Below are 13,736 nucleotides of genomic sequence, written 5' to 3'. Positions count from 1 at the left end.
GACCGTATGGTCGAGAACTCAGAACAGAGAGGACCTGTCCACCTGGACCTTGCTGTGAGAACACATTTGGCCAGCTAGAGGCCATGTGCATAACTGTGTTCTTTATGGTTGCAAAGGCCTGAGAGATATTCCCAGGTAGTAAAGATAAAGAACAAATAAGATTTTGCAAAGTGTTTTGGTGTGGTGGATGTAGCCTTACTAAAGTGTGTTTCTATTCCAAGCAAACATGATTTCCTCTCTTCTGGGCACCAGATGGGAGCAAACATCACCCCGTGCCAACTTACTGTTTACAAGAAGGCCCTCCTGTGCTGGCCTCATTAGTACTTCCCACTAATGCCTTTAGTTCTCCTTGTCAGCATGGATGCTGCGCTTTTTATGATCCCCAGATTTCTCCTTAACTCTTTGCATGAATGTCCTGTTGCCCCGTTCTCTGTTACAGCTCAGTGACCACATCTCTCTGAAAGGTTGAGTGCTGTAAAGGAAGCACAGCTACAGCAGTCTGCTCATGGCGCCCACCCTCATCTCCCATTTCATTTTCTCTCCACAGAGTCCTGTCTCAACTGCTGAACACACTTCTCACACGCCAGCTGCAGGCCTAGGTCCTAGAAGATGGCAGACATGCCCAGTGGCGAGTCCTGCACCTCTCCACTGGAGCTCTTCAACAGCATAGCTGCTCAAGGGGAGCTCGTGAGGTCCCTCAAAGCTGGAAATGCACCAAAAGTAGGTGATTTGTCGGGCTCTCCAATCCGTGCACCTGAGCAAGCGTCCACACCTGCACAGCTGTCTGGGTATAGTCTGCTGAGTTCAGTGTTGTTCTTATGCCTGTGTTTGTGCATGGCCTTTGTACTGTAGGGAACTGCTCCACAGATCTCAAAGATGCCAGAGTCTTAGGTAAAACAGTATAGGATTCACATGTGATCTGCCCGGTACTGTAGGCCTTCTTAGTGTTGTGTGTGCTCTGTGTAACAGTTGCAATGCCCTATGTCTTTTCATTGGTTGGTTGGGGTTGGGGTTTTGTGTTTGTTGCTATACTATATCTGTAGAGGATATAGTAGTTACCTTTTTGTCTGTTGCTATGACAAAATGCAGGACAAAAGCAACTTTAGGAAGAGAGTGTGTTTGTCTCACAGTGTAAGGTTAGTCCTTCATGGCAGGGAGAGCATAGAGGCAGGACTGTGAGCCAGCTGGTCATATCGAGTCACTGTCAAGAGATAGAGAAGAGCATCTGCGCCCAGCTCTCTTTCTCTATGGAGTAACACCACCTACATTAGGGTGTGTCTCCCACCTTAATTAGCCCTGTCTAAAGCTGTCTTTTAGACCTGGGTAGAGGATTATTTCCAGGGCACTTCTTCATCCTGTCAAGTTGACAGTGAATAAAGTGACAGGTGGAATGTGTGCATCCTCAGTGCAGATGAAGAACCTCTCTGTGTTTAGTAGGTCCTGCCCTGTGTTAGTTGAACCCAAGGATACAGAACCCACAGCTAAAGGTCCTGAGCACCAGGGCCTTCCAGCCTGTTCTCCCCAGCTCTGCTCATGCACAGACGTTTTCAGTTTACCGCTGATTCTCTTAAGGTTTACTGGATTGCCTACTATGCCCCTCCTTTCCTAATTTCAAGTCTGGGACTTTGGCCCAGGCCACAAGAGATTCCTGCTTTCATGCACATTCCCGTCCTCCAGCTGCCGGGATATGTCGCAGTTCTAGTTCTGTCAGTGTTAGTCCAGGCGTTATCACACGGTGTCAACACATAGACAGCTGAACGTCAACTGTAGCATGAGCCCTTTCCCTTCCCTTCCCCTCCCTTCCCTTCCCACCTTCTGTTTTCTCTAGGGTTAATGTTTGCCTTAATTTCTGTTTGCCCGGCCTTTTCTGTGTTCTTCATAATGCCGTTGCCAGCCACCACATAACACAGTCAAAGACGCTAGGGTCTGATAGGTTGTGAACACAGTCAACATAGTGTTTGTACTTGAGTTACTTTTGTATAATTTGAGCTTTTGTTTCCTGTTGGGTGAGAGTTGTTTGGTTGGTTTTGGACGATGGCATGTGGCACATGCTAAGGAAGCATTCTGCCACTGTCTTAGCTACTTTTCTCATTTCTGTATCCAGATGTCTGACCCAGAACACCAGCTTCAGAGAGGAAGAGTTTTTCTTATCACACAGTTTGAGGGTCCACTCCCTCATGGTGTCAGATGCATCTGTCTGATACCCCAAGCCATGGGATGGTACTACCTACATTCTAGGTGGATCTTCCCTCACCTGATAAACCACTGTGGAAACATCTTGACAGACACACCCATCAGTGTCACCTGGGTGATATCAAGTCCAATCAAGGTGACCCTAAGAGTTAGCTGTCACAGCCTAAGGACAGGTATTCAGGCCTAGTGTGTGTGTTCATTTATCATTAAGCTTGTATGCCCACTTACTTAATAGCAAGGTTTCTACCTTGGCAGAAGCCCCTGTACCCCATGTGTACCCCATGTTTATCCAGTCTCTTGACTGCATCAAAGCTCACATCAGTCAAGTAGTGGGCCTGTACCATCTAGGTTAGCGCACTGATGTGTGGATGCTTAATGACACGTTTCTCATACGTCATCCCCACCATTAAGCAATGTAGGACTATCATGGCTCTTCCCCGGGCGTTGAATTCTTAACACACAGCAGCTACTATGTAAAGGTAGCGTCTTGGGCAGTCTTGCAGGACCTCTGTCAATTTACCTTTCCAAAGGTTTGATTGATGGCTAAGCTAGGTGTGGAGTTCTGAGATGGAGGCGACTTTCCCTTAGAATTCTGTTGTTTCATTTTTGTCTCTCACAGAATCTCAATGTGGTCCAGCCTAACCTCAACCTGCAAGGATACCTATGAACTTCTGATCTTCCTGCCTCTGCCTCCTGATGGCTTACACTAGAGTGATGGGAAACCACACTTAACTTCCCTTCAAATGTGGTCCCTGTGGCTTGGTCACCATTGTCAGTGCATTTTGTTGTGCTCACTAGGGACATTGGAGTCCTTCTGTTCTTGTGCTCAGACATTCCAGAGATAGGACCAGTACTCCTTGTAAACTTTAGTTCTCAGAAACCATATTGTTCATTTGATCTGTTTGGTACTCTTCTTTTCTGTTCTTAGGTCAGAAACCACTCCTCCAGCTTTCGTATTTCTTGCTGCCACTTCCCATTTCTTTCTGTTCTTTGAGGGCAGCTCCTCCCCCTGCTGTCCTCCCTTTCTCCTGCTGTAAGCTCCCAGGCGTCCCTTGCACGTGCTCCTTAGTTCACTGAGTGGGTAATCAGAGCTCCTGGTGCTCTCTGCCCTGTGTGCCCAGAGTCTTCCCGTCCCTCTCACATCACAGGCATCGCACATGTGTACTGTAGCTTGCCATCTACTCAAAGCCTTGGAGACAGTTGTCAGCTGTCCTATGTATGGCCCCTTTCCTCGATAGCTGTGGAACTTGTTTCGGTTGAGGAATCTTTGTGTTCAAAGTATTAACCTCTTTTTTTCCGGAAATCATATTCACTGTGATGGGCTATCCAGGGAGTGTGAGTGCTGGTGTTGGTATACTTCCCACTGTTATATATGGCAGTCTCTGGTCTTCATACCACTGTCTTCCCATGGAAACTTCTGAGAGAACCGAGGCCCTAGGCATGGGCTGAACTGTTTCCTGAACAGAAAGCCGGCTTTCCTGTTATTGCCCGTATGTCATTACTCCATCTCCGATGCCTGGGTCTCTGGTAGTCTGTGCTGTGAAGTGGGCTCACTGCCCTCCAAACCAGCCCTTCTCAGCTTTTCTTTTTCTCATGTGTTCAGTATCTCAGTTGCCCCTGAACTTGCCACCTTCTGGGTCCTATAGCTGCCACCTGTTCCTGTTTATTTGTCTTCTGGGGTTGTCCTTTTTAAGGAGCTTTCTTTTTTTTTTTTTTTAAAGATTTATTTATTTATTATATATAAGTACACTGTAGCTGTCTTCAGATACACCAGAAGAGGGCATCAGATCTCTTTACAGATGGTTGTGAGCCACCATGTGGTTGCTGGGAATTGAACTCATGACCTCTGGAAGAGCAGTCGGGTGCTCTTAACCGCTGAGCCATCTCTCCAGCCCTTTAAGGAGCTTTCTAATAGTGGGTTTTAGGAGCTGGTCAGTCTACGTCTTCAATGGCAGCAAAAGCACTTCATGGTCTTTTGCTGCCTCCACTCTTAGGTCTCCATGTCCTCCTCCACTGCTGCTTTCCATCTGTCTGTCTTCTCGCACGACTGTTCATGCTACCGGCTGGTGCCGTCCACCTCACATTCATTGGTTGGTCATTAGGCTGAGCAAACCATTACATTTTAAAGGAAATAAGTGGTGTAAAGTGCCACACCCACTCCAGTGGAGTCTGTGTGACGTGAAGCTCTTGTGTTTCGTTTCTGTCCAGAACAGAGGCCTGTGCCTGGAATGCCTTGGCCTCCTGGAGGTCCTAGCAGTCTCCCTACAAAAAGATGATGACTAGGGTCTATGCTTGCAATGGAGGTACCTTCTGTGTTGTAGCCTTGGTGATCTTAGCAACTTGAAGCTGTCAATAATATCTGATTTTAAGAATATAGCAGTGTGGGAAGATGGTCGTGTACCTTTAGATGTCTCAGGAACTGAGAGTTCAGAGACGGAAACGTCTCACACCATCATGATCCTGATGAACTCAACAGCTGCAATGAACTCAACTGCTGCACCCACTAGTTCCCAGTAAATAGGAGAGAAATTAACTGCAATTACTAACAACATGACTGTTCCAGAATAGCCTTTCCCCCCTTTTAGATAAGTTTTGTTTAGCATGATTCAGAATAGTAATGATTCTTTTAGAAAGATCATAGACAAGTTCCATCAAGTTGAACAAACTTATCAAGGGTTAACTATGCTTACAAAAGTTTCCTTATTATTCTGAGGGGCCATAAATATAGAGTTTAAACTTTATTATGACAAAGATAAATGATGAATGCATACCTGGTGACCACAAATCTGGCAGTATAACTGCAGTTTTTTAAACTATTGTTTGCAGTTGAGAACTGTTTCCTAGACTGTATGTTTGTGTTTAGCTTTTCTCTCTGTAAGGGACATTGGTGGGGTAATGAATAAGAGCTGGATGACTGCCAATTATGATGTTCTAACTGCTTAAATCTACACCAAAAAGTAAAGCTTTTCGTAGCAGCACACACCTCGAGTTTGTGTCTGTCTGTCACACCGAATCCGTTCTCTACCTGAAATCCAAGCCTTGGTCCCTCTGCTGACGCACTCGCCTGGGTGGTCTGCGACAGTAAAGAGAAAGTCATGTCCAAACACCTGATTATCCAGAACTCACCAGGTGGGCTCAGTGAACTAGGACAAATGGTTTTCAGGCAAAGGTCTAAAATACACAAAAGACCCAAGTATCTATCATTTCTCCTGCAAACCTACTTTAGAAGGCTAACAGTGGCATTTCTGTCAGTCGAACATTAAATTTCAGTAACACTGTATGTAATGTTTTTAATTAGTACTCCCTTTTTTTTCATCCTCATTCTGAGACAGGATCTGGCTGGTAGCCCTGGCTGCTCTGGAACACACAGACACAGAGATTCCCCTGCCTCTGTCTCCCGAGTTTGACACCATTAGAACACTGGCTTTTAAGTTGAGTCTCCATGTCCTAGACCACAGTACACTGAAAAGGGAAGCAAGTCAGGCAGGTCTGCTTTTATTCTGGGCTACAGAAGTTCCCTGAGCAGGGATAAGGTTAAATGTTTCCTCTTTCCAGAATCGGATCAGAAAGAGTATAAATTGTCAGCAGTCAGTAATTAAAAGATACCATTTGCTGTGTGCTTCAGAGCAAGGCAAGTCTGCCGCAGATAATTGTGCAGATGAAACTTGTTAAACATTTATTTCCTTTCCAGTGCTGAGCCTAGGACGGCATCTGCTTGCTTGTGTGAGCTATAAACATGGAGTTATTGACTGCATGAGGTAAACTCATTTTGATAACAAATTCTAGATAAGTGTAGTTTGTGAAGCACTGTGCACTATGGAACCCTAGCTCCCTTTAGCCGGGGTCCTGTACCGGTGAACTGCGCTCTAAGTGAGGTTGGAGTCATGATTTTCTTCCCCAGGCAGCCCATTTACAGTAATGGTGCATAAAGTCTAAGTAGAAATGTGTGTGTTTCCCTAGGCGAGCAAATTAGACTGCATAGTCTCTGTGGTCTGTCTAATCCAGCTATGGCAGTTACCAGTCTAGAGCTTGAGGTCACTCATGATTTGCTCACCTTACTTAGGCCTGTTCTTTGAAGCTTCTGGAGTGGCCACTGTGAGCACCTGGAAAAGGGATCCTCACTAAGTTTCCAGAGGGCCTAGGGATACAGCTTACAATTGCTGCTGCTACTCTCTCCTTTTCTCTTTTTACTTCTTTTTTTAAAAAAATAAAGTCTTATGTAACCAGACTGTCCTCCAACTTTCTGTATTGCCAGGAATGATTTAGACCTCCTGATCCCCCTGTCTATACCTCCCAAGTGTTGGGGTTGCAGGAATCATGGCATGGAGACACTAGAAACAGCCTGGTTAGCTAGAAAGATGGCTCAGCAGTTAAGAGCCTTTGCTTCTCTTACAGAGGAACTGACTGGGTTGGTTCTCAGCACCCAATGATAACTCACAAAGATAACTCCAATGCTAGGAGGCCCAGTGCCCTCTTTTGGCCTTCACAGGTACATATGGCACATACATACATACATACATGCATACATAGGGCAAATACTCATACACATCAAATAAAAATAAAGCTTAAGAAATAGCTTGATGAGACTGTGTCATGCTGCGCTGTCCCTGTCTCTGAGCATCCCTCGGTCCACACTTTTCCCTGCCTTCTGCCTTCTTGACGGATGTGCCTTTGAGTTGCCATCACCTCTCCTCTGGCCTCTTAGGTTGTGTCTGTAAATTTTCATTCTCAGCTGTGCAGGATGTAACATGGTGCAGTGTGCACTCTGAGCTCCATTAAAGGAGCTGTCGCACACACACCTTGTCATAAACAATAGTGTGTTCTGAGTCACAGCTACTGCCCCATTTGGTTCTAGTCATAATCTGTAGCACTAGAGTATCACACAAGTGTAAGCTATACCTGAGCCCAGTTCCCTGCCTGTTCAGGACAACTCCCTGGCCCCCATAGTCCTCAGCAAGCCCTTGCCAAGGCTGTTGTAGAACTACACAGGCGATGTGTGTAAAAGGCCTTGCACAGCGCCTGCCACCTGTCTGCTTTTCTGCAGACCTTGTCAGCATTTGAACTTCACCTTGTTTTCCCTTTAGGATGAGATTGAGTCTGCAGTAAAGATGTTGTTGTCATTAAAAATGAACTATAAGACTGCCATGGGGGAGGAATACAAGGCTGGCTGCCCTCCTGGGAATTCAACAGCTGGGAGTAATGGTGACCCAGATGCCACAAAAGCCAGCGAGGATTTTGTGGATCCATGGACGGTGCGGACAAGCAGCGCAAAAGGCATCGACTACGACAAACTCATTGGTGAGTCATCACCCGCCTCCTTCACAGCCCCTCAGTGTCTAGTAGGGACTGCTGTGTCCTCCTCGTTGGCATTTCTGAATAAGTGCGCTTTGGCAAACTTCTATGCGTTTTCAATTGGCACAGTAATTGTGTATATTCTTTGGACAGGATGATTGTGTATATGTGTACCCTAATGCCAAAATCAGGATACTAGACATGGTTATCGGCACCAACAATCTTTTTCTTGCTGGTATTTAAGTTCTCTCTGGTAGCTATTGTGAAATACATAATGCATCTTGTTGATGGCATCCACTCACTGTTGGTGGCCCATCAGAATTCACTAATCTCGCTGGGACAGCCTTTCCCCATTCTCTTCCCCTGCCTTGTACTCTACCTTTAGATCCCACATAGGATGAGATCCTATAGTATTTGATCTTCTGTGACTCCTGATCTAGCTTGTTCTTGGGGTTAAGCTCTATTGTAGATAACAGGATTCTACTTCCTTTCACAGCTGTGTTGTACTCTGTGTGTGTATGTGTGTGTGTGTGTGTGTGTGTGTCTGTATATACATCACATTTGCTTTGTTCAGAAACACATGGGTAGATTCCATCTTGTGAGTATGTCAATAGAAATTAAGATACTTCTTTAAACATAGTAATTTCAGTATCTTTGGATATATATGATATTTTTAAATTTTGAGTTATTTCTATTGGAGTTACTTCTAAGTAAAAGGCTTCAATATCAGAAACAAATAGATCCTGGATTGTATATTATAGTCACAAAGAATTTAAAATTAGATAACAATAAACCAACATGGCGGCTCATGCCTGTTATGAGCAATTAAGAGTGCAGGCGAAAGGGTCAGGAGTTCAAGGTAATCCTTGGCCATAGTTCAGTGACAGCCTGGGACACATCGATTATGCCCCAAGAGACCAAAGTTTTAAATGACACAAAATGACATATTTCAAAATTGGGATCTGATGCGAGCAACCTGGTAGGTTTCCCTAGTGTGAGAGCTCTTTCAGAACTGGAGAGCTCCATCACAGTCGGCTTGTGTGCTACCAAGGGCTCACTAGGGCTCACCATCACACGCTTCCTCAGGCGCTGGCTGTCCACGGGTGTCATTGACAGTTGTCAAGGAAGAAACCACTGAGGTGTTTATGTCTCCATCAGAACTACTTCAGCAACCATGGGGTTGGGGATTTAGCTCAGTGGTAGAGCGCTTGCCTAGGAAGTGCAAGGCCCTGGGTTCGGTCCCCAGCTCCAGAAAAAAAGAACAAAAAAAAAAAAAAAAAAAAAGAACTACTTCAGCAACCTAAAACATAGACTGTCACTGAGGGGAGAGTCTCTTCAGGACCAACATGAATCTTAAGTCAGCAGTTTGAGAAATGTGGGAATTGTAGCTGTTGTCAGGGTAAGCTACACCTTAAGGAGAGTGTGTGTGTGTGTGTGTGTGTGTGTGTGTGTGTCTGTCTGTCTGTCTGTCTGTCTGTCTGTCTGTCTGTCTGTCTGAATTAGCAGCAAGACTGCTTTCTGAGTGCATTCCCATCACAGTCTAGACTCAGGCAAATAGCATACAGTGTATGGTGTACCCCTTTCGCTGTTTTGCTACAAAGGTCCTTTCCCTGTCTGTGGGGGTAAGCATTACAGCCCAGAGCCTAAGGAGACCAGGGTCATTGAGACAGGTTACTAAGCCTTTTGCATCTAAGAAAGTCATCTCTTCTGTTTCCTGGTGTTTTTTGCAGTTCAGTTTGGAAGCAGCAAAATTGACAAGGAGCTGATAAACCGAATCGAGCGAGCCACGGGCCAAAGGCCACACCGCTTCCTGCGCCGGGGCATCTTCTTCTCCCACCGGTCAGGACCCTCCTTCTGCTCTGGGTTCATAGAACTGGGGATGCTGGGGGGGCCTGGCACCTGGGCAAAGTGAGGCTGCTGTAGTAACTCATTGTGGAATCACCTCATCCCTGCAAGGCCTCAGCTTTTGTGAACACCCACTTTACAGTGGAGGTCATCCCTAACATGCAGTCCTATTCTGTGCTGTGAATTATAAAAGGACGTGAGAGCAAGGGCGTGTCCCTCCAACGGCAGGACTTCCCACACAGTAAGCAGGAGGCTTCCTGAAGTTACCCATGCTCATCCTCCCCTCATGAATGACATCAAGAGACATTTACAGCTGAGCCCTTGGGGCAGAGAATCCCTGCTTTGGACCATAAATTCTGTGCAGATAACATCAAGAAGGGCAAGTTCTAGAAGACTTCTTGCCTCTTCCATCCCACAGATTGCTTTTCCTCAGCTCAGTTCATGGAACTGATGACCTGAGGTCGGGGTGTTCTGTTCTACTTGTGCTTCAACGAGCACTCAGAAAAGAACATTCCCACCCAAATGTTTCACAGCATATCTGCAGAGGGTTCTGGGTCCTGCTCAGTCCACAGTCAGTATTTTCTTAATTGGGCCAGTGAGATGGGTCAGCAGGTAAAGGTGCCTACTGCCAAGCCAGACTCAATGCTACTGAGTGCTGTTCCCAGGACCATAAGGGGAAAGGAGAGAAAAGCAGACTCCCTCAGAATGTCCTTTGACATTAAGTCCATGGTATGAACACACATACACAGAAACACAAATACATTCATAAAATACAATTTAAAAAGTTGTGGCCATCAGTCCCCAGCTCCGAAAAAAAAGAAAAAAGAAAAAAAAAAGTTGTGGCCAGGTGTGGTAGCACATACCCTTAATCCCAGCACTCAGGAGACAGAGGCAGGGATTCACTGTGAGTTTGATGCCAGCCTGGTCTACATAGTTTCAGGATAGCCAGATACATAAAGAAACCCTGTCGCGCACGTGTGTGTGTGTGTGTGTGTGTGTGTGTGTGTGTGTGTGTGTGTGTGTGTGTGTGTTTAACGTTTGCAAAGTATTGACTACTGCTGGTGTCTCAGTACAGAGGTTTTTATCTCCCAGCAGAGAATCCTCCCTGTCAGCAGTCTCCCAAAACTGGGTGAGGGGCACACCCACAATCCCCACACTAAAGAGGTAGAAGCAGGAGGAACAGAAGTTCAGAGTCATCTGTGACCGCATAGACAATTCAAGGCCAGTCTAGGAAACTTGAGGACCCTATCTCCGAAATAGAAAGAGAGCAAGTCCAGCAAATTCTGAGTTAAAATATATCTGCCAGCTCCATTCTTCTTCAAGATTATTTTAGCTCCTTACACTTCTGTGTGAATTTTAAAACCAGCCTCTTCTTTTCTAGAAAAAAGGCCTCTGAGATTTGAACAGAGGTTTGTCAATACAAAAACATAGTTCTCACCCCTTGGAAAATAAGATAAATATGAGTGACCATAGTCCAGAGACAGATTCATTCCTGAAACACCATGTTGTTCCAGGGTGATAATAACTTCAGAACAAAATAAAGTCATGACCGGGGTGGGAGGGGACTCAGGCTGACCTCTGCCATAGGCCTCAGTTGCCATCTGATGCCATTCCTGGCTTTGCTACTGGTGGTTGCTTAGAACATTCCAAAAACATTACCTGATAGTCCCAAAGTTTTCCAGTCACTCCCTACGGCAGGCAGTGACTGGCTATTGAAGAAGCTAACGTGACCTGTAATGTTCTGACCCACCTGTGTGCACCACCATGCCTGGTCTTGAGCACAAAGCAAGCTTTCTCCTGGGCTTCAGTGTACATGGTGTTCCAGATCTGTTAGCCAGTTTGGTGAATATTGTGATCTTAAAGTACTGTCTTGGGTTTGGGGTTTAGTTTGTTTATTAGACGGGGTCTAGCTGTACAGCCCTAGCTGGCCTAGAACTGTTGTTGCTTATGCCAAGGCAGAGTCTTAGTTTTCTGGGATAGCCTGGAGCTCACAGTCCTACTAGGAATACTGGCACACCCACATTCCCAAACTTGCCTTTGTGGGGTTTTCTGATTGATAATTTATTCTTTTTGTTGGTGAAAACACCATGCAGATATTCTGCTCTTTTCCTAATCTATTATTGTGTGGATGTATGTGTTTGTTTAGCCATTGCATGTAGCTGTCACAGGACAGCTTGTGGGATTTGGTTCTCTCCCAAGAAGCAAGCTCCAGTCCTCAGCTTGAAGCAAACATTTTTGCCCACTGAGCTGTCTCATGGTGTTGATCTTATAGTCTCAGACATCTTAGAGATTCACTGCCTGCCACTGTGCTCCTATGTAATAGCTCAGGGAAGGCATTGAACGTTCTGAGGTTGACAGAGCCCATTACCTCATGCTGTCTGTGAAGAGGCACCTACAAGCTCATCTAACAAGGCCCTTTGGGAAGGGCGTGCGTGAGATGGGCCTTTGCCCAGTGACCAGATGATACGCCCTCTGGCCACTTGAAAAGCAACTCAGGGCGGGGCTTCTCTCTGTTCCATGTGCCCACTAAAATTCACTGTGTGAAGCCGGTGTGGTGGCTTCGTCCCAGCAGTCAAGAGGCCCCAATGGCAGACAGATGAGACCAGCCAGGGCTACATAGTGAGACCCTGTCTCCAAAATAAAAAAGATATGTGAATGAGTTTGAGCCCTGTGCTGTGCATGTGTTAGCACCAGGAGGGGAAGCAGGAATGAGATTCCCAGGCTACTCTTAGCCACACAGCAAGAGCCTGGCTCAGAAAGCCAGGAAACGAGAAGGTGATGTGCACCTCTAGTCCTGGCCAATTAGGGGTTAAATGTCACCTTCCACTGCACAGTGAGTTCAAGGCCAGGCTGAGCTAAATAAGACCCTCCCTATCTCTCAATGTGCAGAGCACACAGTATACACAAGGCAGAAACCGGCAGCTAGCACTACTGGTAGGCCTTTTCCCCTAGATCGTGGGAGAAGGTAGCACCAGAATGGTTTTTGTCTGTTCATTTCTTTTTTGAGGCAGGGTATGATAGCTTGGGCTGACCTCTAATTCATTATGTAACTGAAGCTCCCTGAACTCCTGACCCTTCTGCCTATACCCCAGAGTACCAAGACTGCAGTCAGGCATTACCTCTTCTGGCTGTACCCCACTGTTATCTAGACTCTCCTGTCCAGCCCCAGGGAAGGAGGTTTATTTATTATTCTTCGTCTGCAGCACCTCTGCTCAGAAACAGCCTCACAGCTCACTCCCAGCCTTTAGTTGGTTTCAGACACAGAAATGTGCATACACACACATGTACACACACACACACACTTAAGTAAAAACAGACTTTAAAAAAGAAAAGAAAGAAGGTGGGGCACAGTGGGGCAATCCCGACACTCAGGAGGCAGAGGCGGGGGGAGCTCTGAGTTCGAGGCCAGCCTGGTATAGAGTGAGTTCCAGGACAGCCAGAGCTTTACTGTGAGTCCCTGTCAAAAAAAAAAAAAACCTAAACCAAGGAAGAGGACACAAGCTCCAGGGTAGAGAGATGGTTTAGTGAGTACTTGTTGTGAGAGCATTAGAAGCGTGAGGACCTGAGCTCAGTCTCTGGGACTGTATAACAAAACAGGTGTGATGGAGACACGGAAAGGCAGCTAGATCCCTGGGGTTCGCTGGTCAGCCAGCCTCCCCTACTTGGTGAGCCCCAGATTCCATGAAGAGAACCTGTCTCAAAAGCGGCTCCTAAGAAACAATACCTGAAGTTACCCACACACCTAGACTACACACCATGCACGCACGCACGCACGCACGCACGCACGCACGCGCGCGCACACACACCTGTCCTGGATACTGCCTCAGATCTCAGCATCTGCAGGTAGAAACAGGCCTTCAAGCTAATGCTGATTTCAGCTAGCAAGGAGCAACCTCCATGGTACTGACAGTGTTCCCATCCTGGGACAGAAAGGGTGACTCTCAAATTCTTCTCAGTGTGCCACGTTAGCTCTGCAGCTGGGAACTTCATCCTAAACTGCCTGGACCTACTCTCCTGTCCTCGCCAAGCTAGGCCTGCATGGAACCCTGAGATGTCAAGGCTTGGTCTCTACAGTTCCAGGAGTGGTTGGTTCTAAAGGGAGGAGTGTGTGATACTGGATGAGTCTCCCATCCCCAAGGATTGTGGAAAGCACCAAGTACATTTCTTTGAGGCAGTCACTGGAGCCATTCTAGAAAGTACCAGTGGATACTTGGCATACTCATCCTCACCTTTAAAACATCTGTTAGGAGACAGAGTCATTACTCTGTGGCACTGAGTGTCCTGGAGCTCGCTGATAGACCAGGCTGTCCTCAGAATTCTGAGCTCTACCTGCCTCTGCCTTCTGCTGAGCACTGGGATTAAAGGCGTGGGCCGTCACATGTGGCCCAGGTAAGATTCCTGTTGTT

At 46.4% G+C, this 13,736-nt stretch overlaps 1 protein-coding gene across 9 annotated transcripts in view; it reads left to right on the top strand.

Annotated features, from left to right (window-relative positions):
* The window catches only part of Wars1 (tryptophanyl-tRNA synthetase 1), a 31,021-nt gene that overhangs the window by 3,987 nt on the left and 13,298 nt on the right, over positions 1 to 13,736 (top strand). For 5 of the 9 annotated variants that reach the window (XM_087553511.1, XM_087553515.1, NM_001013170.2 and 2 more), the window contains 3 exon segments: positions 548 to 720; positions 7,278 to 7,491; positions 9,216 to 9,324. In XM_087553511.1, the coding sequence (XP_087409637.1) occupies positions 610 to 720; positions 7,278 to 7,491; positions 9,216 to 9,324 (434 nt within the window). In that variant the 5' untranslated portion in view covers positions 548 to 609. 9 annotated transcript variants of the gene reach the window in all.

Source organism: Rattus norvegicus, chromosome 6, assembly GCF_021556685.1.
Source record: "Rattus norvegicus strain SHRSP/BbbUtx chromosome 6, alternate assembly SHRSP_T2T, whole genome shotgun sequence".
Lineage (NCBI taxonomy): Eukaryota > Metazoa > Chordata > Mammalia > Rodentia > Muridae > Rattus > Rattus norvegicus.
Note: the sequence above shows the minus strand (reverse complement) of the source record. Positions and strands in the feature narration are given on the sequence as shown.